The sequence below is a fragment of the Lacerta agilis genome, chromosome 6 (assembly GCF_009819535.1).
Source record: "Lacerta agilis isolate rLacAgi1 chromosome 6, rLacAgi1.pri, whole genome shotgun sequence".
NCBI lineage: Eukaryota > Metazoa > Chordata > Lepidosauria > Squamata > Lacertidae > Lacerta > Lacerta agilis.
The window spans coordinates 8,767,211-8,791,605 of NC_046317.1; the positions used below are offsets into that span (position 1 = coordinate 8,767,211).

At 42.7% G+C, this 24,395-nt stretch overlaps 1 protein-coding gene across 1 annotated transcript; it reads right to left on the reverse strand.

Annotated features, from left to right (window-relative positions):
* Nucleotides 1-2,226: 2,226 nt before the first annotated feature.
* On the reverse strand, nt 2,227-23,595 carry NUF2 (NUF2 component of NDC80 kinetochore complex). Its single transcript, XM_033151353.1, has 14 exons — nt 23,495-23,595; nt 21,942-22,082; nt 20,912-20,986; nt 18,816-18,892; nt 17,926-17,987; nt 16,289-16,386; nt 13,881-13,954; nt 12,567-12,663; nt 11,766-11,828; nt 10,631-10,768; nt 9,445-9,585; nt 6,578-6,753; nt 4,169-4,304; nt 2,227-2,625 (listed from the first exon to the last, which is right to left on the reverse strand). The coding sequence occupies exons 2-14, from the start codon at nt 22,062-22,064 to the stop codon at nt 2,506-2,508; spliced, it is 1,380 nt and encodes a 459-aa protein (XP_033007244.1). The 5' UTR covers nt 22,065-22,082; nt 23,495-23,595; the 3' UTR covers nt 2,227-2,505.
* Between the last annotated feature and the right edge of the window lie 800 nt (nt 23,596-24,395).

Genomic DNA, 24,395 nt, shown 5'->3' on the forward strand with positions numbered 1-24,395 from the left:
ATCGTTCTGCCCGGACACTGAGGTCCAGCGCCAAGGGCCTTTTGGCGGTTCCCTCATTGCAAGTGAGGTTACAGCGAACCAGGCAGAGGGCCTTCTCGGTAGTGGCATCCACCCTGTGGGACGCCCTCCTACCAGATGTCAAAGAGAACAACTGCCAGACTTTTAGAAGACACCTGAAGGCAGCCCTCTTTAGGGAAGCTTTTTATGTTTGATGGACTACTGTATTTTAATATTTTGTTGGAAGCTACCCAGAGTGGCTGGGAAAACCCAGCCAGATGCCCGGGGTATAAATAAAATTATTTTATTATTTTTATTATAAATTTATATTTGTAAAATCAAATGAAAATATTTTTTTAAAATGCACCTGCATCTTCCTGGCTGTAAGAAATCAGCGCCTCCTATAAACTCTCAGGCTATTCCCCAAGGCTGTTTGTCTCTTGCCCTCTTTATCCTCACCTTGCCCCAGTCAAACTCAGGATTTAAGAAAAAATCCAGGTAGCAATTCAAAGTTTGCATCAACTATAACCCAGCATCCTTTTTGCTTTGCTTCTGCATCTTAATGTAAGAAATTGGTCACAGGCATTTTGACCAACCCCCCCCCCCCCCCGGATCACCCGCAACGGAAGCATGCAGGCTTTTTGGAGCAATTACGGTGACATGCAGGTCTAGTGGTGTTCTTTTCGAGGGGCTGGCAAGAGGATTCACCTTTGTTCTGGAGGCTGGAAATAAAGATTTGTTTAGCTCTGGCAGAGTATAAATTTCAGGGAGCAACAGTGCCACCCAGTGGACACACACAGAACTTTTTGTACAGGCACCCTTCCTTATTCTATCTAGAGAACGCAAAGGGAGGTGGGATATCACAAACATAAAAACCTGGACTTCCCAACAGAATATTATAATGCAACATTCTTAGTAGCACAAAAGACCTACTTCACAGCAATAAACTATTTAATTCCAAGATCAACATTCTATCTTAACTACTGAAGAGATTTAGAATATATAGCATCTACAGTATATAGTATTTTCAGTGAATTACATGCACTCCACAAACACACATCACAGTAATCTTGCAACAGCCTCTCTCTTGCAGATGAGGGACTTAGGCTCTCGTTTATGGTGTTACAGGAATTCTAAAGTCTCAAATATAGAATAGATGTTGATAATTGCACAAGGTAAACACACATAAAGGTCCTCCTTCTTCATGCCAAAATGCAAACCCTTAAAAGCGATGCTTCTTCTTGGTTCTGGGTCTCTCTTGCCTGCTTGCTAGGAGGGGAGGGAACTCTGTTGCAACAGAAAAACAAAAATCTGCCTTGCTTTCACTGCATCCTACCTCCATCCAATCATCTCTGAGCAATCATGGACTTAGGGGACTTGGTGTCCCATGGGGAGTCCATCAGTAAAAGCTGAACACCCCTATTTTTCTACACCAATGGGAAAAGACTGGTGAGAAAGTAGTCTGGGGAAAGGGCAGTTTGCACAGAATAGCCTGATCTCAGTCACAACACAGAGAGAAGCCTAGAATCCTAACAGGTACGTTTGTTGACTCACCCAAACCCCTGGGAATGCTAGGACAGAGCACTCTACACAGGTATGGGGGAACACAAGCTTTATGGAATAACCACTGCAACCCTCTCTCCTATATTCCCCCAATCCCATCCCTGCATTACATGTGAATGCTGTGAAAGTGTGCTGGCCTAACCCATCTCTCTCTCCCCAAAGCAACAAACAGTTTCCTCCAAACAGTGGGAAGGCACACCTGCTGTGGTGTCGGGAGCTGTTTAGTCCTGCTGGCCACATGACCCGGAAAGCTGTTTGTGGACAAACGCCAGCTCCTTTGGCCTGAAAAGCAAGATGAGCACCACACCCCAGAGTTGCCTTGGACTGGACTTAACCATCCAGGGGTCCTTTACCTGCCCTTTTACCCTGTAACAATAAATGAAACCAATAAAATGATACTCATTGTTGCTGGACATGTGAAAAACTGAGGTGGCTTGTACCAGATAAAGTGAACATGTGCGTGCATCAAGAAAATATTGGGGGAAATGGTTTCAGATTTATTGTACTATAATAAAGAAAACTGATTATCTCCATGTGTATTAAGCTTTATTGCATACATTTTTTAAAAAAACAACAACATGGTTCCCAGTTGTAGCAACAAAATCACATGCTTTCATTTTCAAGTTGTGAGAAGTCTCCAAAGCTTGCTAGCAGAAATTGACATGAACATGCATTTTCTGACATCAAGGACAAGCCTACCACTAAAGATCTGCAAATGCTAGAACAGTTGTAGCATAGGAACAAAATGAAATAGAAAACAGAAATAAAGTACAGATGGCCTGAACAAAGCACTCCGACAGGATTTATCTAGTTTTGCTCCCCTCCCTCACCAATCAAGGCCAAAAGAATGCTTATTTTACCATTGTTCACGTGCAGCTGAAATACAACCTTAAAGATGAACGAGACAGAATACAGTATGTACAAATCGGCTGCAAAAATATGAACTCAAAGCAGTTTAGTTAACTCGGCAATCTTCTCTTCTCTTCCAGATGCCGTCTTTTCCACTATACTTGCCAGATGTTCATGGTATTTATCCAAGCCAACCCTCAGGCTAAGGCAAATCTCCTTTTGGGGTGGGGTGGGGGGAGAGATAGGTATAATTACTTGTTACAAACGAGGAAAAAACATGGAGAAACCTATAGGTGTCAATATCCCTCTGCTGTAATCTATATAGAGCAGCATATTTCTGACATGTGCTAAGCTCATCAGAGCAGCACAAAACTGGACCGCTGTCTTCAAAGCATTTCATATAATGGTATCATTTGCAGCCTCATCTCATCTCTGCCACATCCATTCGAGAGCCATGCAAGGACTTTATATGACCCTTAGCACATGATGCACAGTGAAGCTCTATAAATGACAGCCAGTGTTTTGTTGCTGGACATTATGGAATTCTGGGATGCGGGTGGCACTGTGGTCTAAACCAGAGCCTAGGGCTTGCCGATCGGAAGGGCGGCGGTTTGAATCCCTGCGACGGGGTGAGCTCCCATTGCTCTGTCCCAGCTCCTGCCAACCTAGTGGTTTGGAAGCACATCAAAGTGCAAGAAGATAAATAGGTACCGCTCTGGCAGGAAGGTAAACAGCGTTTCCGTGTGCTGCTCTGGTTTCACCAGAAGCGGCTTAGTCATGCTGGCCACATGACCCGGAAAAACTGTCTGCAGACAAACGTCGGCTTCCTTGGCCAGTAAAATAAGATGAGTGCCGCAACCCCCGAATCGTCCGTGACTGGACTTAACTGTCAGGGGTCCTCTACCTTTACCTTTACTATGGAATTCTACACAAACTGCACCAGGCTTTCTGAGCTGGGTCCTAGTGCTTCAATGACATTTCCCAAAATTATAAGCGCATAACCCAGTCATTTTTCTTGGCAAAGGCTTTACCAGCTTCTTTACCATTTTACCATCTGGGATTAATAATAATAATAATAATAATAATAATAATAATAATAATAATAATAATAATAATAATAAATTATTTAAACCCCGCCCATCTGGCTGGGTTTCCCCAGCCACTCTGGGCGGCTTCCAACAAATTAAAATACAATAATGTGTCAAACATTAAAAACTTCCCTAAACAGGGCTGCCTTCAGATGTCTTCTAAAAGTCTGGTAGTTGTTTTTCTCTTTGACATCTGGTGGGAGGGCGTTCCACAGGGCAGATGCCACTACTGAGAAGGCCCTCTGCCTGGTTCCCTATAACTTGGCTTCTTGCAGCAAGGGAACCGCCAGAAGGCTCTCAGCGCTGGACCTCAGTATCCGGGTGGAACGATGGGGGTGGAGACGCTCCTTCAGGTATACTGGACCGAGGTCGTTTACAAGCAACGAGAACATGTTTTATATTGGGAACATAAATATGTTCAGGGCCATTGGCATGTGTGTTGTGTGTGCATGCATAGGTAGGAGGATGTGTTGATTTCAAGCAGAGAGAGAAAGAAACCTCTATAAAAATGTTCCACAGGTTCCTCTCTGGGTCCATGCATGTTAAGTACTAGTGTGTATCCCTGCTCACCAGCAGAAGCCCCATCAGCATGACTGCCCACTTGGCTTCTGCGAAGTTTGACCTATTCCACATATGCATGTTTCTGCTTCATGTCTAATCTTTGCACTCACCTGAGCTTTCAACTTCTCTTTCTCCGCATTGGAATTTAGCTGCTGAATAGCACTTTTGAGCTGCTTGATTTCTGCATGAGTTGCTGTTAACTTCTCATAGACAGCCCCTCTCTTCTCCTGAAATTTGCTGCAGTACCTAGAAAATAATTAACCAGTTATTGTAGCACTAATCTCAAATAAAGCTACATAGATAAAAATTGTACTAGCAGCAAATGTCAGTTTAAATACCGGCGACTCTCTACATCTGTTTTTTCCCCATGCTTTTATCTTGAAATAAGACAAAAGCAGAACTGGGTTTTTCTACTCGTGAATGTTTAGACCAGAGTTTCCCAGACTTGGGTCTCCAGCTGTTTTGGGACTACAATTCCCATTATCCCTGGTTGCTAGGTAGTAATAATGGGAGTTGTAGTCCAAAAACAGTTGGAGCAGTTTCTCAAGTTTGGGGAACCTTGGTCTAGATTAATATAACTCTATTCACAAAATAATACTGTGGAATGAGAATAAGAAACTTATAGCGGAGTTTACTAATGATGCCAGGTGTTTCTGGAGTTTTGAAAATAACTTTGGGAGGAGTTTTGCTCGAATTCCGTTCTATTGGCGTGGCAATAGAGCTACCTTATTTTTTTATATCTATCTTTTTAAAAATGTTCCTTTTTCCAAAGGAGAGCAGTTCTAAGGATTATCCTTGCTTCTCCTATTCCGTCCCTCCATGAGCTCTCCCTGTCATTACTAGAGATGTGAAGGCCTGGAAAAACCCCAGAAAAATTCGGGGGGAAAACCATTTCCCCCGTTTTTTTTCCTGAAGCCTTTTTTGTTTTTTCCTGAAAAATTGAAAAAAATTGTTTCAATCTGAGCAAACATTCAGTTTTTAGAAGTCCATAATAACTGTGACAATGACAGACACAAGAGTAGATGCAGAAGCAGAGACTGAAACTGATACTGATCATTACAGCTCAGAAAATGATTCTGATTAAATTTCATGCCCATTCATTGAAATTTAGTCCCACTTCCTTCTTCAGTTCTTCTTATGAGAATGTTTTTTTAAAAAAATACTGTGGAGAGGAATATGAATAAGTGTTATTTCTGGATTTTTAAAAATTGTTTTGTGGAGTCCTCCCCCCCCCCCACATAAACTAGTAAACGCTTCAGGAGATTGTTGCTCCATTTGTTACAAATACAAATAAATATTATTTTAAAAGTAAATTCTGTTTGTAATAATTGTTTGGATACACTTTATTTTTAATATGCTAGTTGTGATAATTTTATGCCCATTAAAATTGTCCATAGTTATATTTCATGTTTCTAAAGTAACAGAATGACTTTCAAACTGGAAAAGAAAAAAAGAAGTGCTAATGTAGCATTTTTTTCAATTTTTCCAAAAAATTCCAAAAAAAAATTCCGGAAAAAACCTGGGTTTTTTCCGAGCTTCAAAATTTCTGGAAATTTTACATCTCTAGTCATTACTGCCCAAATTTACCAATGACATAGTAGCAGGAACATCTCAACAACAGAAGCACAGCAGCTGACAAAGGGAGAAGACTTGAGGCACCTTCCATTCACCTGCTTCTCACACTAATTCGGATGTCGCATTTTGTGAGCTACCTTGAGATCCTCTGACAAAAAAGCCAGGATATAAACATGACAAACCAAATAAATGGGGGCATGGGCATCCTCTCTGCCATTTCTGTCACTGGTGATTTAGCAGAGGATGGAGTCCTCACAATTGCTGGACTTTCCTCCCCTTCAGGACTGAGGCACCTAGGAGAAGATTCATCTCCCAAGTTCCACACCAGTTTAGATTAGGAGAATGGCCTACAGACTTTTGCTTATTTACTCAGACCTGCTGCTCACCTTGAGCCTCCAATCCCCTTTCTGCCCTGAGGGCTGAGATGGAGAAATAAGAATGGGCCTTGCATTCTAAGTAACTCAGGAGCTAAGCTGCATCAAAGTCCTAATTCCTTGTAGCAAGTGTTGCCATGTGAATCTGCTGCAGCAGAAATAGCAAACAAACAATCAAACAAACAAACAAACAAACAAGAGATGTGTTGCATCTCTTTTGGAAACAAGCACAATAATTCCCTACAGGTCTCGAGATGTTTGATAACCAGAAGAGGCAGAAAATTATGAAGGATTCGTGAAAGGCAAATGGACTTTCGAGCGAGTCTTTGTGGCTTTTTTCAAGATAATGAAAGAAAGAAGCTTTAAATGAGGACTGTGCTCAAGGTCAACCTGCACTGCAACAAACCACCTGCCAGAAGCAAAACTGTCTTCACAAAGTAGCACAACCCCTTCCTTCCCAAAGGGTGCCACAAACATGTATGCTTTCGTCAAAATGCAAATTTTGAAACTGTATTATGATGATTTAAGATACCAAGCAAAATAAGAACAGAAATATTAACTCATTCTTACTGAGTTATTGCTTGCTTGCGCTGTTCAATATCCTCACATGTCTTTTTAAGTTTGATTTCAGCAGTGGTGAGTCTCTCCCGCTTAACAGTCACTTGTCTCCTCAAAGTTATTTCCTCCATCTTGCCGTTCTTTAATTTACTTTTGTTGCTCTCTATCTGCTCCTCTAGGGTTCGGATCTGATTTGCAAAAAATACAAACAGTGGTTATATAAAGTCACTTCACAGTATTGTCGAGCTACTGAATTATGTTTGGGGTTTGTTTGTTTGTATTTTTAGAGGTGAGCGTACCTGCCCCCACTCACATCAGATTATAAGCCAAGCTATTTATGGTCAAATCAGTAAACAGCTCAGTTCCTTGCACAGAAATGTTTCTTGTCTTGCTGGGGTTAAGAGGGGAATAATTCTTCCCCAGTTTAGATATTAACTCAATGGAGAGCCACAATAGAAATGTTAGTTCCCAATCACATTAACATTTCTTATTCTCAGGCAGAGGAAAAATGCCTCTATAGTAATAAGCTTAGGGACACGGGTGGCGCTGCGGGTTAAACCAGAGCCTAGGGCTTGCTGATCAGAAGGTCAGCGGTTCGAATCCCCGCCTCGGGGTGAGCTCCCGTTGCTCGGTCTCAGGTCCTGCCCACCTAGCAGTTTGAAAGTACGTCAAAGTGCTAGCAGATAAATAGGTACCGCTCCAGCGGGAAGGTAAACAGCGTTTCTGTGCGCTGCTCTGGTTCACTAGAAGCGGCTCAGTCATGCTGGTCACATGACCTGGAAGCTGTATGGCGGCTCCCTTGGCCAGTAAAGCGAGATGAGCACCGCAACCCCAGAGTCGGACACAACTGGACCTAATGGTCAGGGGTCTCTTTACCTTTACAAGCAAGGGTCATCCAGACCAACCCCCTGCAATGCAGGAATCTCAACTAAAACATCCAAGAAAGATGGCTGTCCAACCTCTGCTTTAAAACCTGCAAGGAAGGAGTCGACGACCTCCTCAGACCGTTCCACTGTTCAATAGCTCTTGTTGTCTGAAAGTTCTCCCTGATGTTTAGTTGGAATCTTCTTTCTTGTAACTTGAACCCATTAGTTCGGGTCCTACCCTCTGGAGCAGGGGAAAACAAGCATTTTCCATCTTCCATGTGACAGCCCTTGAGATATTTAAGATGGCTATCATATCTCCTCTTACGCAAGGCTGAACATACCCAATTCCCTCAACCGTCACTCATAAGCCTGGATTTCCAGAGCCTTGATCCTCTTTGTCCTCCTTTGCACATGCTCCAGCTTGTCATATCCTTTTTAAATTGTGATGCCCAGAACAGGACACAGTACCCCAGGTGAGGTCTGATCAAGGAAGAATAGAGTGGAATTTGCTCCTCTTGATCTGGACACTATACTTCTGTTGATGCAGCCTGTAATAATGCCAGCCTTTCTTGCTGCTACATCACACTGTTGACTCATGTTAAGCTTGTGGTCTACTAAGACCCCTGGATCCTTTTCACATGTACTACTGGCAAGTCATGTCCCCCATCTTACATTTGTGCATCTGGTTCTTCCTGCCTAACTGTAGAAGCTTTATCCCTATTGAAATTCATTTTGATAGTTTGGACCTAGTTCTCCAATCTGTTAAGGTCTTCTGTGGCATTAGCTACCATTCCCAGTTTGGTGTCATCTGCAAATCTGATGAGGGCCCCATGTGCATAATTCCTTTGTCCAAGTCGTTTATCAGGACATTGTACAACAACGAGCCCAGGACAGAACCCTGCAGCACCCCACTTGTCACAGGGTGATGAGGGACCATTATGGGCTGGACCAGTATGCAGATGATACCCAGCTCAACCTCACATTTAAATTGGAACCAGTGAAGGCACTGAATGCCCTATGTCAGTTTCTGGGTGTGGTTGGAGGAGGGATGGCAGTCAATGGATTGAGATTGAACCCTGACACAATACTAGAATTCTGGGGGCATTAAACTGAATGTTGGAAGATTCAAGAAAGTCAAAAGGAGGTACTTTTTCATGCTTCATAAAAACTACATTTGCTCCCACCAATATGTAGTGATGGTCACTAACTTGAATGGCTTTAAATCGCTGAGGACAAGACTATCAATGGCTACTAGCTACAATGACCAAGTACTACCTCCAGTCTCAAAGGCATCCGAATAAGGCAAAGGTAAAGGACCCTTGGACACTTAAGTCCAGTCAAAGGCAACTTTGGGGTTGCGGCGTTCATCTCACTTTCAGGCCAAGGGAGCCAGCGTTTGTCCGCAGACAGATTTCCAGGTCATGACTAAACCGCTTCTGGCGCAATGGAACACCGTGATGGAAACCAGAGCGCATGGAAACACCGTTTACCTTCCCGCCAACAGTACCTATTTATCTACTTGCACTGGCGTGCTTTCAAACTGCTAGGTGGGCAGGGGCTGGGACAGAGCAACGGGAGCTCACCCCGTCATGGGGATTCGAATTGCTGACCTCCTGATCGGCAAGCCATCTGCATTCTACATCTGAATACCAGAGAATCACAAGATGGGAGAGCACTGCTGCACTCTGGTTCTGCTTGAGGAGATCTCATAAGCACAGGGTTGGCCACTGGGAGAAGGTTGCTGGCCCAGCAGGTTATCCTTATTTCTTTATGTCAGAATTATATGGCTGTGTGCTGCAAATATTGCCATAAGTCCACAGCCCCTTTTTGACTTTCCCCTTCCTCTGCACACACACAGGGACTGCCACATGATGGATCTTATTTTTCTCATTTCCCCATCCAGTCTTCCGTCTTGATACCAGGAACATACCTCAGAGTTGTGCTAATACCAAAAAAAGATTTAACAACAGTTCCATAGCTAAAATGTAAGGGAGAGAAATTTGTAATACATACCTCTGCAAATACATTTGACAGTTTAGTCATATTGGCTACTTGGGTTTCCATTTTTTTCTGGTACAACTGGATCTCCTGCTGGCACGGTGGTAAGATTTCTACCAGGTCTCTGTAACTTTCATACTTCTTAATCACTTCTTGCTTTATAATTTTTTGAAAAATTGAGCAGAATTTTAGCATCCCATGCACTTTGTATAACAATATTTTTCAGAAAACCTACCATATCTGGCCACTTTCAAGAACTTAGCAAAATTTTCTGATGGATTTGTATGCATTTATTATTTATTTAATAAAAATTATAAATAAAAGGGAAAAGAATAACATGAAATTATTAGCAAATGCCATTAAAAGATTCAAAAAATTAAAACAGCAATAAGCTATAAAAACACATCAGCATTCTAGATATTCTAGTTACAAGTAGGTAGCTGTGTTAGTCTGCCATAGTCAAAACAAAATAAAAAAATCCTTCCAGTAGCACCTTAGAGACCAACTAAGTTTGTTCTTGGTATGAGCTTTCGTGTGCATTCATAATTTTCGTGTGCATGCATAATTTTTGAATTATGGTGCTGGAGGAGACTCTTGAGAGTCCCATGGACTGCAAAAAGATCAAACTTATCCATCCTTAAAGAAATCAGCCCTGAGTGCTCACTGGAAGGAGAGATCCTGAAGTTGAGGCTCCAGTACTTTGGCCACCTCATGAAAAGAGAAGACTCCCTGGAAAAGACCCTAATGTTGGGAAAGATGGAGGGCACAAGGAGAAGAGGACGACAGAGGATGAGATGGTTGGACAGTGTTCTCGAAGCGACTAGCATGAGTTTTGCCAAACTGCGGGAGGCAGTGGAGGATAGGGGTGCCTGGCGTGCTCTGGTCCATGGGGTCACGAAGACTCGGACACGACTGAACAACAAAGGTGCTACTGGAAGGAATTTTTTTGTTTTGTTTTATCTAAATATTCTAGGTAGATATTCTATTATATTCTTTCCGAAGGGTGCAGAAAAAGCATTTAATTCCTCTTCTGATGCAATCATACAGATACATAATCATAAGGCAGAAAAAGAAGATTTTCTGCATATGAAGCATACAACAAGCAATAGGAAAGTTGTTTTTGCTCACTTGTCCAGCGGGCTTAATTGTTGCTGATATATAATACAAGGGGGGGAGGAGACAGGATAGCAAAAGGACCCACCTTGTCTTTCTTGAGTTTTTGCACTGTCTGCTGAAGTTGCTCTTTACGATTAGCCAGCTCCTCTGGATCATCTGCGATTTTGGACTTTAGTTGTTTTTGTTCTTCTTTTAGATTACACAGGATTAGTTTTTGCTCATTCTAATTAGCAAAAGAATATAAATATTCTTAATGTTACCACAGGTTGAAATTAGATATTGAACAACTGTTTTTAAGCACATCTATTACTGGACTGAAGTTAGTGATGATTAGACATTTTGCTTTCAAAACAAAACAAAAGCCATTTCACTTGATTAAAGTAGTCAAGGCTTTCATTTCCATGCACACACTTTGGAGAGCAGCACAAGGAGTGCAACATGCAGCCATTTCTGAATTTCCAAATTTTGGAACCTGTTCTACAAGGAGCAGCATGCAGGTAATTCTGCCTTAAAGTAGAGGAGATGCCTTATTCAACACTATAAAGAATTGTAAACAGCTGAATGCAGAGTTTACCCAAGTTTTACTTTACAAACTAATAAAAGGTATTTGCATTGCAGTGTCCATGATCACATGCTATTTTAAAATATAACCTCCTAGATTAAAAGGGCTGTTGCTGTAAATCAGGCACAAAACTACCTCATGTGAACCTGGGTCACTCAGAAGAACAAAAGTAGAAACCAAAACCAGGAGATATTTCAGGACTTGAGGAATGTTGAGAGCACATTGTCGAGAGAAGAAACATGGGGCGTAATGCCAAACACAGAAACTCCTCTCTTTGCTGCTACGCTTTGTCTGGGGGGTGAGTCATGCTACTGCTCTATCACAAGCATCACATGGATCTTTGGGGGGGGGTGAAAATTTGTAAATACTTAGGACAGAATTTACTCCATATTTCAGCAAATTTGTTATAGTCAGTTGCTGATGGTAGCAAATAACCAAAACCTCCCAAATGAAAATTTCAGTGACAGGCATTTCTGAAGACTCTTTAAAAACTAAGGATTCCCATATCAAATATAGCTGGAGAAGGAACTGGCAAGCCACTCCAGTATCCCTGCCAAGAAAACTCCATGGACAAAGACAAATATAGCTAGTTGTAGATAAACATATGCTGGTATTTCTTCAAGACTACCATTCCAGCTCCCCACTGAGCTCTACTTACCAGCTTCTGTGCTTTTTCTGCAACTTCTGTTTTCTTCTGGAAGATCTCTTCTTGCAAAAGAGCCTAGCATGAAAGAACAATCAGTTGCTAGTTAAGAAATGCAATTCTAAGGGGCTCATTCTGAACTCTAGAAGAATCTAGACTTTTACCTCACATGTTGTCCTTCAGATTATAGAGCCATTTTGTAGAAAGCTAGGGGAATAACATACCCACAGGAACATAGGTGAAATAATGGCAGTAGATAGGTGCCCAGTTCAAGTAAGCTGGTCTCTTTCTCTCTCTCATATTGCTCCTGCACAGGACTTTCATAAGCCCCACTCAAATGAGAGAGATACCAGCATGTTTCTATTGCTGGCTCTAGTAATTCAGAATTATTTCTGGAATTAGTTATTTTTTATTTTCTTGCTCTTATCTACAGCAGCACAGCATAATGAGCAAGTGTACAGAAAAGAAGCAAGATATTTTGTTAATATTTGAACCATTTTATGCTTCCATCACTTTTTCGGTTATTTTGGAGGTGGCAACCATTTTCCTCAGCCGCACCCCTAGCAACAGCCATTTTGTGAATGGTGCCCATCATCTCAAAATTCCAAATGCAACCCCAAAAAGAGAGGCAACCACTCATGCCATTGCCTTTAATGTTCTACAAATGGTAACAAGAGAAATTTAAAGGACAAGGTGTTCAACACTCTCCAGCAAAGACAAAAATTAAACAAAACCCCTAAGCATTATTTAACAGCAAATTTTAATATCAAAGCAACTTTGGATCTCCAGCTGACTTCAGTAAGAAAGAACACACACCGTTTTCTGCCGATATTCATGGTTCAGTTTTTGCTCCAGCTCTTGAATATCCTGAGAGAGCTCCTTGAACTCTGCCTCTTGATCTGCAGGAACAGTACTGCACATACAGAGAAAGGGTATTTTTACTTGCCGTATATGTTCACAAAGACCTACTTATTCTCACTTAGTTCAAAAGCTCACTTTAATGCAATTGCCTTACAATCTTAGGGGTGACATCCCACCAAAGGCTCTGCATGCAGATGAGCTTTCCCTTGCCCATTCCCTGTATCTGGTGGTGGGGAGAGCAATGTAGAAGAGAGGGGAAGTTCTGGTGGGTGGGCTGAAGTTCACAAGTGCAATGACTTCACTGGAATCATCCCCAATTTTCACAACATACAGGATGCTGCTAAATTTTGAATTTATTTATTTTTAAGCGTATAAATGTGAAGCATTCTCTCAACTAACGTCTCTCAAATAGATTTGCTTAAAAGACTCGTCTAAACCAAATGTAGTCCTACTGCATATGAGCTGTCTAGTCTTCTCAGTGGTGGCGCTCTCCCTGTGGAACTCCCTCCCGTCAGATGTCAAGGAGTTAAAGAACTACACAACTTTTAGAAGATATCTGAAGGCAGCCTTCTATAGGGAAGTTTTTAATGTTTGTTATTTTCTTGTGCTTTACATATGCTGTAAGCTACCCAGTGTGCGAGGAGCATCCAGCAGCATCTCCGCTGCTGCCTCCGCAGCGGAGGGTGGGGCGGCAGCAGGGAGTGGAGCAGATGTTGCTGGATCCTCCCCACAGCCTCCGTTCGCAAAAACAAGCCTGTTTTTGCAAACGGAGATGCGGGGAGGACGAGCTGGATACCGCCTCTTGCTGCTTGCTGGACAGGGAGCCTTCGCTCCATAAGACACACCAACATTTTCCCTTACTTTTTAGGAGGGGAAAAGTGTGTCTTATGGAGCAAAAAATACACTATTTGCATACTTTGGAGGCCTAGGGACTGTCCCTTAAATTCCATAGGTTGCTTTAAAGCATGGGTAGGCAAATTAAGGCCCACGGATGGTCCAGGAATCAGCGTGTTTTTACATGAGTAGAATGTGTCCTTTTATTTAAAATGCATCTCTGGGTTATCTGTGGGGCCTGCCTGGTGTTTTTACATGAGTAGAATGTGTCCTTTTGCATCTCTGGGTTATTTGTGGGGCATAGGAATTCATTCATTTTTTTCAAAATAAAATCCGGCCCCCCACAAGGTTTGAGGGACAGTGGACCGGCCCCCTGCTGAAAATGTTTACTGACCCCTTCTTTAAAGTGAGGTATCCAACCCTTAGCTGACTTACTCAAGTTTCTCCAACTTCAATGTTGCCTCCTGAATTGCTGTCTGAAGTCGTTGCTCTTTTTCCACAGCTGATTTCTGCAAAAAAAAAAAAAGAACGGTTTACATTGCATGCAACTCAAAATGTACACTTGGGTCTACAAAACAGTTTGACCTTACAGGCCAGAGAACTAGCATATTAACTGGGCCTATGCTTAGGTCCCACTGAAGCAGTGACTGTTTTTAGCCTATAGTACTGTACTTTATAGACTCAAGATTCCACAACTTTCTGAAGACAGTTGAATGTTATATAGAGTGATGACTGTCTGCAAGGTTCATTAACTTAGAGGCCTATCATGCTGGGGGAGTCAAAACCATGGGTGGCTCTTTCTAACTCCCACAGTGGAAATAGGAGCACTTTCGAAAGAGGGAGTCACTGCTGCTGCTACAAAAGTAAGGTGTTCCAGCCCCCAGAGTAGATTGGAATTCCAAACTTGCCACACGTTATTTCTTCACCTTGATGGTAAGAGGACTGATTTTCTGAAGGCAAGGCAGGTGGGGAAAAAATTTATTCACTTTCTTACATTTATATACCGCCTTTCTTCCACCATGGGACCCAAGGTGGCCTGCAAGGAGTTCCCAGACATTCATGTACCCGGGCACCAATTGCACCCAGACCCGCTTCGCTTCAGCAAAGTGGCCCTTCAGCCCCATCAGACCACATTGTGGTAGGCATATTTAGCAGGAGCACACAGAGGAAGAAGTAAATGAAATGCCCTGCAGTGCAGTATCTCTAGGTGCAAGAACTGGGAGGAAAACTCTGCTGCCAACTAGGGCTGGGTGGGGTGTGTCTGGTTTTCAACATTGTGATGTATCACCAGCCAAACATTGTGGTCTGGCAATACGTTGCAATGTTGAAACAACGAGCTGCATTGGCCCCGGCTTGCGAGGTGAAACTGCCACAGCTCTCACTGCGCCTTGCCATTGGGACAATGTAGCTTGCTTGCAAGGCACAGCTGGAGGGAGGGAGGGTTCCCCAGCAGAGCAAGCCCCATGCCTCTCCAGCGTGTGTGTGTGTGTGTGGCACTGGGGCTCACTCAGCTGGGGGATGGGAGCAGTTTAAAGAAGCAGAGCGAGGAGCAAGCTGCATTGGCCTGGCAGTACACCTGGCTTTTCCCTATGCAGTACGAGGGGCAGCGCGATGGTTGCTTCACCCAGAGGTACATCGCAGGTGAAACCACTGTCGAGTCCCTCTGCTACCGGCAGCCTGATGTTGGAAGCAGCGCTGGCACCAGAGGGACTCAGGAGCAGCGTCAGTTTTCACCTGCGATATGTCGCCAGGTGAAGCTGCCATCAGTCTGCCCCGTATACCGGTCCTGGGCGGTGCACCGATACATTGCCCAGGCCTACGACTACCAATTCCACTAAGCCCTGTCTCCAGTGACTGATGTGAGAACTCACACTGGATCTCCTCCTCCTGTTCTGAGAGAGAACCAACTGGTTAATCACTAGTCTGTGAAATTCAGATCCCCATATCCTTCCCTCACTGCCTTTTTGGGTTTTGCCACACTTGTTAGTCTTTATATCCAGAGTCCTGTATCTTAACTAAAAGGCTGTTTAAAAGGGAATAATTTCATTAGGTGTGGATTTTTCTCTTAGTTCTGGAAATCAATCAATAAATAGGTGGCATTCCAAAGGAACAAGAACCCACCTGGCAATTCTACATCCCCCCTGGCTTCCTACCCCACAACCACCAAGTCCCTAAATTTTGCCTCTGAAGTCCTGTTCTGCTGTCACCTATTACCCCTAACTCTGTCTGAATCTTCTTCCCCTCCTTGACCTGCCTTTTGTTGAAATCCATGCCTCCACCACCCACTATTTCTCATAGTTGCTGTCGAAAGCAAGATTTGAAGTGTCCTGTAGAACAGTGTTTTTCAACCACTGTTCCGCGGCACACTAGTGTGCCGTGAGATGTTGCCTGGTGTGCCGTGGGAAAAATTAAAAAATTACTTTATATATAGTCAATATAGGCACAGAGTTAATTTTTTTAACATTTTCTAATGGTGGTGTGCCTCGTGATTTTTTTCATGAAACAAGTGTGCCTTTGCCCAAAAAAGGTTGAAAAACACTGCTGTAGAACAAACAGCTGGTAGGGAGTTAGGCAAACTAAAGGAAGTAGGATCGACTTCCTAAACTGGGATATTTTCCTAATGAGATTTACCGTACTACCCTTAGCCGTTTTATCTTGCCTCCTGCTGTCCCACTTCCTGCCAAACTGACCTTTAAAAAGAAACTGAAATACTGCATATATCCTATTGCCCACAGCTTCATTTTGTCAGTACAAGTCTATGATTCTATGAAATACTACTATGGAGTATCTTTGTGTTCTGACATGTAAAGTCTAGAAACCCCAAACCTTGTAATTAATCTTACAAAGGTGCTCTGGATTTCCAGGTAGACCTCACGACGCGAGTCACGGAAGAAAAGGAAGTTAATGAGGCCACTCAAAAAACGAGCTGTCCTCTTGGCTTCTAGAAGAGCAACATAAGAGGAAATGCTTTTGTAAGACTTATGGGGCAAACAATTTTTCAAATTCAAAAAGCTGCCTGAAGTTTAAGCCTACAATAGATGGAATCTACCACATACAAATGATACATAGAAACTCTGGGATCCATGAATACTGTGTTGTGTGTGGGGTACAATCAAGGGAGTTAACTGTAAAGTTTCAGAAAAGAGATCCCCTTTGAGCTGGCCACAGCATGTCTAATGGAATATTATCAGGAACTGTACGTGTAGTTCTGCTATCATTTTTGCAGACGTTATCCTAATGCTGTTGTTGGAAACTGCAATAAGAAGTGGAAAACTGAACTTTCACACAAAAATTCATGACAACTCCCGCCGCTCCCAGTATCCCAATTCAACAGCCTAAAATTGTGGGAGTTGGGGTAGGTGGGTCAGTTTTTACTATTATCGTGCCATCTTGCTAACCTACTCAAAATCACCCAGAGATCAACACTAGTAGATCCGGATCAATCTCTGCAATAAACAATATGGCTCTTTTCGCACATAACACCAAGCCAAAACCAGGGCTTTACACAAATGCACAAGTTCCCAGAAATAAGAACGGCACCTATGCGTCGCCGTTCCCCCCCCCCCCCCGGCCCAAATCTCCTGCTGCCATGCCACTGGAGCTAAGCCACGGTTTGGCTCATTGTGTCATCCAAACCTGGGTTCATAGTTTGCCTCTTCTAGACAAATCAAGAATTGTAAACCAAGAACGAACCTTAATTACAAAAAAATGCAAGCTAGTAACTTTTATGGGCTCATTTATTATTAAATTTCTATACTGCTCTTCATCTGAGGATCACAGGGTGGTTTACAATATGAACACAAAAACACCTAACACAGTAGCTAACTAAACAATATTTACAAGGCTTTTCCTAAAGATCCACCAGGAAAATAAATTAATTAAAACTTCAGTTTTCACGCTGGCAGGGTCGTATGGTGAGAGGAACATATTGGCATACATGGGGGGATGTATATATGCCATGCATGCACACAATTTCTAGAAGCAGGTTGCTATGGAGATTGGTATTATTGTTGGCAGACAGGTCGCCTTGGACGCTAAAGCATGTCTCTTATCCGTTTTTGATGATAAAATGTTAATGTAATAAAGTTGTTTCCTCCTCCTGTAGCACGATGCGCCTTCTGCTTGGCTGCAATTCTGCCCTGTGATGGCAACAATTGTAAACGAAAGACCTGACTGGCCCAAGGTTTTCGCACTGATCTTTACAGCTTAACCAGGGATTTGAACCTGGGCCTCAGCAGTCCTAACAAACTGTAGGACAGGCAGTCATGCAATAAAAATCCATGACTGCACAACACATCCTAGGTAGTGCTAGTGTGGAAATTCCCCCAGACAAACTCTTACTGTGGGGAACACTGCGACCACGAAACAGAATCCCAACCAAACTGTGACATATGAGCCCTCGGTGGCAATTCCCTCAAGATCAAACCAAGAACTGTCCAAGACACAACACATTAGAACACACGAGACATTAAAAGCTTACTTGGATTTAGAATGTCAACAATCAGGAAGTCATTGACACGGCAGAGCGGGAAAAATCGTTCCCTGTCAATTGTACAAAACATTAAACATTTTAAAAATAGACTACAGTATACGTATACTTATAAACTTATTATTAGGGCAAACAATTAGAACCTGACAGATATACCTGTAGAAATGTTTACAATGCAATATTTTAATGGGGTTACTCTCTAGTAAACATGCTTAGGATTGCAGATTTTATCTTAGTGCTCTGAATCCGAAGAATTAAAATTTGTTGTTGTTGTTTTTTAAATAAAGAAATCTAGCATAAACATGTGCTTATCTCTATGAAATACCTTGCATGTGGCACAGCACTTTGAAAAAGCTGTAGTGCAAACCCCGGCTGACTAGAACTTTGAACTCAGCTTGCAAATTTAGCAGAACAAGATCAGCCATTACACAAGATTTATGTATTTGAGAAAATGTATGCCCTGCTCACTATTACAACGCTCAGTGCAGCTTCAAGAAAATTTAAAATTATTACAAAAATGAGTCATGAAAACAGTGCAATAAAAGCAAGAGATGGGCACAACAGATTAAAAACACAGAGGACATGGGATCATTAAGATATTAAAAACTCGTCAGCCCCAGCCTGCTGGAACAAAGAAAATGTTTTTTTTTAGCATCAGGAGAGGGGCTAGACAGATCTCCTGAGCCAGGCAACTCCATAACCCAGGCACAGCCACAATATCTAATTACCTGAACTCACAACACCTGCAACACATTTAATGTCTTACTAGAATAAAAGATGAACACAATGAAAAAAATTGAATCAAACCATACAAAATACATTCGCAGATCGCATTCAAAGGATAAAAATTAGTGTACAGAATGTGATTTCAGCATACTCACATGTTACTAAAGAGATTCGCTATTGGTAGGAAGCCATCAAAAATCTGGGGATATGGACTTTCAAAGGACACTGGCATCTAAGAATACAACAGAATCAGTAAAGAGATGCAATTTCTTTACTTACTGTATATTTCTGGAGTATAAGACTACTTTTTAATCCAGGGAAATCTTCTCAGAAGTCGGGGGTCGTCTTATACGCCGGGTGGAGAATCTGCGGTCGAGTATATATCAAGCTCTATATTTTAACTGGAAAAGTTGGGGTCATCTTATACGCCGGAAAATATGGTAATTCTTCGGACAATCCTGAAAAATCTTTTTGTAGCATTATTATCCGCTCACCCTCTCCTGGGGTGACACAGCATTTGTGGCCCAGTACCTTTACTGCCACCATCTGCCATACTGCTGTGGGTCTTGCTTCTGGAGGCCAACAGGAGATTGTTGCCCTCTCCTGATGGCAGCTGGAATTCAAAATTCCTGCCTGTGATTTGTCCAATCATGTGCAGACAGAGCATGTGGGCCTGAGGCTGACTCTCAGGAGTCTTCAGGACTCCCAGCATTTAAAAGCCAGAATGGCCTTCACTCAAGACCTATATTCATGGTTTATACAGTGGTGCCCCGCTAGACGAAAATAATTCGTTCTACGAATTTTTTCGTCTAGCGGTTTTTTCGTCTAGCGAAGCGGCAATGCAAACCACGGTTTTCGCTAGACGAAAAAAAGACAAAAAAAATTCGTCTTGCGAGGCAGCCCCACAGACTTTTTTGTCTTGCGGGGCAGCCTCCCGCTAGACGAATGCTTTCGTCTAGCGAGTTTTTCATCTAGCGAGGCATTCGTCTAGCGGGGCACCACTGTAATGTTCTCTTTTTCATTTGCCTTGTACCTTTATGGACTTTGCTGTGGTCATTACTGTCACCGTATTTGGGTCCAGGCAGGAATTTCTCTCATCAGACAAATTGGGCCCGTCTGTTGGTTTCGCCTTCCTCACTGCAATCGTCACAACACCGGTAGATAGAGCATTGGGGTTGGTTCCTAATCATTGGCAAAGGGGGAACTGGGAGCCTCTGCTTCCCCCTCCAGGGTGGTAGGGTATCCCATTAAAGGAATCGCAGGGAAGGGGCTTCTGTCCATAAGCCCAGGCAGGGGCTGAAGTCCACAGCACCATATAACGCAGCAAGACCGTGGGGGTTGCATCCACTTGATGTCTGTCATGGGTTAATCCTAGATTCAGCCTTGACCCCTGGTATCCCTCCAGCCCGCCTGCTGGATGGTGACTGACCCAGTGCCATGCCAAACTCACTGAAATTTGTGATCAATAAAGTTGTGGACCAATTTTAACCCAAAAATGTAGCCTGTGGTTTTTGGTTTACTGAGATGTCCTGATGTTCATGGCACCAAGGCGCACAAAACTAGGCCACTTCTGGCGAAACCAGAGCAGCGCACAGAAACGCCATTTACCTTCCCGCCGGAACGGTACCTATTTATCTACTTGCACTTTGATGTGCTTTCAAAATGCTAGGTTGACAGGAGCTGGGACCCAGCAACGGGAGCTCACCCCGTTGCAGGGATTCGAACCGCCGATCGGCAAGCCCTAGGCTCAGTGGTTTAGACCACAGCGCCACCTGTGTCTGCTATAAGTCTACATAAATACACAAGTGCTTCAAATTAGCATTATCTCGTGCGTTATGAAAATGACTGACTGTTCTGAGCAGGGAAGCCATGTTTGCTGTAATAGGCTAAGAATGTTGGAGACTCTTTAAGGCCTAACGTATTTCTTGCAGCCTAAGACAAACAACGGCTGCACTCACACACCACAGAAAGCCCTAGTGTGGATCCCAATAAGCCATGATCCCTGGTTTGGATGCAACACTATGTCACAGATTGTGGCTTGCTTTTCCTCCAATGTGAAAAAGGAGAAGCTAAATGGGCATAATTTGCTTGTGAGTGCTGAACAATTATTTACAGTTTACCACGACTGGCAAATAGAGCGAATAAATTTGTTGTTTTTTAAGGTGCCCCAAACTCTCCACTAAAAATAACTACGGTTCCATTATACTCTGGATTCATTGCACTTTTCCCCATGTCCTGTTTATACACTTACCATATAAAAGTGTTCCAGGCGGATTCCATACACAACTTGCAAGGCTCTCATAAAGATCATCTGCAGCACTTCAGGCTAAGAAGAGGCGAAATTTTATTTGCCATGGCAAACCAGACTAAGTTTAGATTTTATTTCACTTTCCACTGCGAGAGGCATTTTTTTTTTTTACAAATGCATATATTAATAATAGTATGTTTCTGCACAATTGCAACATTTGAATGCCACACTAAACCATGGGGAATAAGCTACAGGAAGCCTCAGGTTCACACTTCACCCTCATGACCAGTACAAAAATAGAACATAAGAAATTATAAAAACAGCCACAGATCTTAACTATGGCTGGTTGGTTTTCAAGTAGCAAGTATTAACATTAACCAGTTTGTTGGTCCAGATGATGCAACAAGCTATGGTTAAACAAACACAGAACAAAATGCTTCCAAACTCCTCCCCGAAGGGTGGGAAGCGGGTTTGTGGGTGCCAGTCTCATACTTGCTGCATCTCGTTGATAGTCCACTAGCCCTATGGAAGATGGAGCAAGCTTATTTTTTCCAGATCCAGAGGCTAGAGCACGAACAAAGAGTTTCAAGTAACAAGAAAGGAGATTCCAACTAAACATCAGGGAGATCTTTCGGAAAATAAGAGCTATTCAGCAGAGGAATGGACTCTTTAAGAAGTTGCTGGACTCCTTCCTTGGAGGCTTTTAAGCAGAGGGTGGATGGCCACCTGCCACAGCTGCTTTAGTTGAGATTCCTGCATTGCAGGGGGTTGGACCAGATGACCTTCGGGGGTCCCTTCCAACTCTATGATTCTACGATTCCACCCCCTGAGCTGAGTCTGTTTTGCCATACAGTCATACGCAACGCTAACATAGCAGTGAATTAAAGCGACATATATTTATATGCAAACAGCTACTTTGGCTAAATTCACTAATTCTGGCTCTGTACACAGGGAAAAATCAAATGCGTATTTTACCCACCGCAGTGCTGCACTTTGATTCTGTGCCATAAATCCGCTATCTTACAGCACTTACCTTGACGTTTGGAAATAAATCACCCTTGGAGAAGGTTTTGGCCTCGTTTGCTGTGAGCAAGCAGCTGCGGATGTGCGTGATGATGTCATTCTCACTGTACCTCGGAAAGGTGCAGCTATCCATTCCGTAAGGCGGTCCGTCCTAAAAAGAAAAAGTCAAGTACAACTTTTAAACTGCCGCCTGGGGGAGTGGGAGAAAGGGAACAACGACCAGAGTTTCTGCGGTCCTCGCCCCAATTCTCTCACCGACCTTTGTGAAATATGAGCGTGCAAAGGGGTTGATACTGAACAGGTGATTGCTTATTTTCAATTTCAGGGGTTCTTGGAAGTGGGAACTATTTTGTGTGTATGGGGTAGGAGTGTTATAGGTTCCCCTCCACCTGCTTATTTCGCCCGTGTTGTGTTTCTTTTCTTTTCTTTTTTTGAATTTTTATGCTGCGATCTTGGGACTGAGGGCTGCCTGTGAATTTAACTAATAATAATAATAATTTATTTATAATTCTCAGGTTTATACGTTTCAATAACTTTACAGTCATTTTAACATTTCAAAACTTGACTTCCTTCTCCCTATTTCTGCAATTCCTTAAATTTATTTTTAATATCTTCTGCATATCCATGTATTAACTTAATCTGTTCATTTATCCATCTACTTTAAATATATACTCTTATGATACTGCAGGTTATTACAATAATCCTGCCAATGTTCTAATCTGTTTACAATTTATCTGTAAATATTCCATAAACCATTTCCATCCTTTTATAAAAAGTTTATCTTGATTTCTTATTTTTCTGGTAAGTTTCTCCATTAAGTTTCCCCTCCACTTTGAGGTCTTCTTTGCTTCCCCTTTTAAGTTTTTAACTACAAGGATTTTTATTATTGTTCTTTTATCAAGTTTAAACTTTTTTTAACAGACCTCAATCATGACACTTGCTTCAGACTAAGTGCCCACCCCATAATTACCAAGGGGGAGGGGTGGAAGCGAGAGAGAAATGCTTATAAAATTCATAACTCATTGCCAGTTATAATTATGGGGTTGTTAATTTCAGTCCTGTAGATTTTTATTTTTATTATTCTTTAGATAGGGCTGGGCGACAAAAAACAAGGGAATCTCATTTAGGAGAGTAGTGGAATTGTGTTTAAATGTTAGCCTATGGTTCTGCTTCATAGCACCACTTTTTAAAACCATTAAACACTTAAAAAGAAAAAGAAAAGTTTCACCGGAATAATAATAATAATAAACCATATTCAACAAAAAGCAAAAAAACTAGGTAACCTCATTTAGCAGTTCAGTGGAATTGTGTTTAAATGTTAGCCTATGGTTCTGCTTCATTGCAGCACTTAAAAACACTTAAAAAAGAGCTTCACCGGAATAATAAGTATAATAATAATAATAATAATAATAATCCCAATGTAATAGCAGCAGCAGCAGCAGCAGCAGCAATAAACTATGTTCGCGGTGGGGAGCTATAACAATAATAGCAATACTAATAATACTAATCCATGTTTTTTTGGGGGGGTGGCTCTTTCTGGCTCCTGCCGAAAAACATTCCTACCCAGAGGCCTATGAAGTCGCCGTTTTATCCTTGCCTGTCTGTTTACCGTAACCAAGCAGCGGGGAGACGTTAACAGATGCGGCAGCGGAAGCTCCTCTCGGGAAGCCGCGGCCTCCTCGGCCCTCAAGCCTCCCTTCTTCAAGCCCAGAAGAACCGAGGCCTCCTCTTCGGCCGTTTGAATTTGGCGGGTAACGCCTCGCGCAGGCGCGCGCAAAAACACGAAACCGGCGTCTCGGTTGACGTCACGCCCAATCAGCGGCCCGGCTCGCGTCGTTCCGCTGGCTCCCTCGCTCGCGCGAGCGTTTGCATCTTGCCCTTTACGTCACGCCCAATCGGCTGCCGAGAAGCCTTTTGTTTTCTCGTTGACCTTCTCTCCTCCACCCCCCACCCCACGGTATTCGGTCCTTGAAGGTAACACGTGTCAGGATTTCTGTTGACCGACCTCAGATTTAAAAAGTTTTTTTTTAAAAAAAAAACACAAGTTAAAAAAGTGGGAGTTAGGAGAGAAAGGAGGTGGGAAAGAGCTCCGCTCTTTATTCTCCTGACGGAGCTGTGTTTATTCTACTCAGCTGCCTAGAGGGTCTCTGCCTCACTTGCCTCTGGTGTCATGGCGGCGGGAACTCACGGCGTAGTGTGACGAAAAGGTCAAAGGGGAGAGAGTAGTGCTCTGAACACTGAATCCCCTTCCTGTTTTCATTTATTTTATCTTCCACCTCGCGGGGAACGACAACAACAACAAAATAAATTAATAATAATTTTATTATTTATACCCTGCCGAGCAACCTTGGGGAGCTTACAACACATAAGAAATTGTAAAACATTAGACATTAAAAATTTCCCCATACAGGGTTGCCTTCTGATGTCTTCTGTAAGTCAGATAGTAAGATAGGGGTGTGTGATC

Excerpts from the sequence above, each read along its gene's own strand:
- NUF2 (XM_033151353.1), bottom strand. The coding sequence starts at position 22,064 with ATGGATAGCTGCACCTTTCCGAGGTACAGTGAGAATGACATCATCACG. Across the intron at positions 10,769-11,765 it reads CAGAAAAAGCACAGAAGCTG|AATGAGCAAAAACTAATCCT; the intron begins GTAAGTAGAGCT and ends TTTGCTAATTAG. Across the intron at positions 6,754-9,444 it reads TGTCAAATGTATTTGCAGAG|ATCCGAACCCTAGAGGAGCA; the intron begins GTATGTATTACA and ends TTTGCAAATCAG.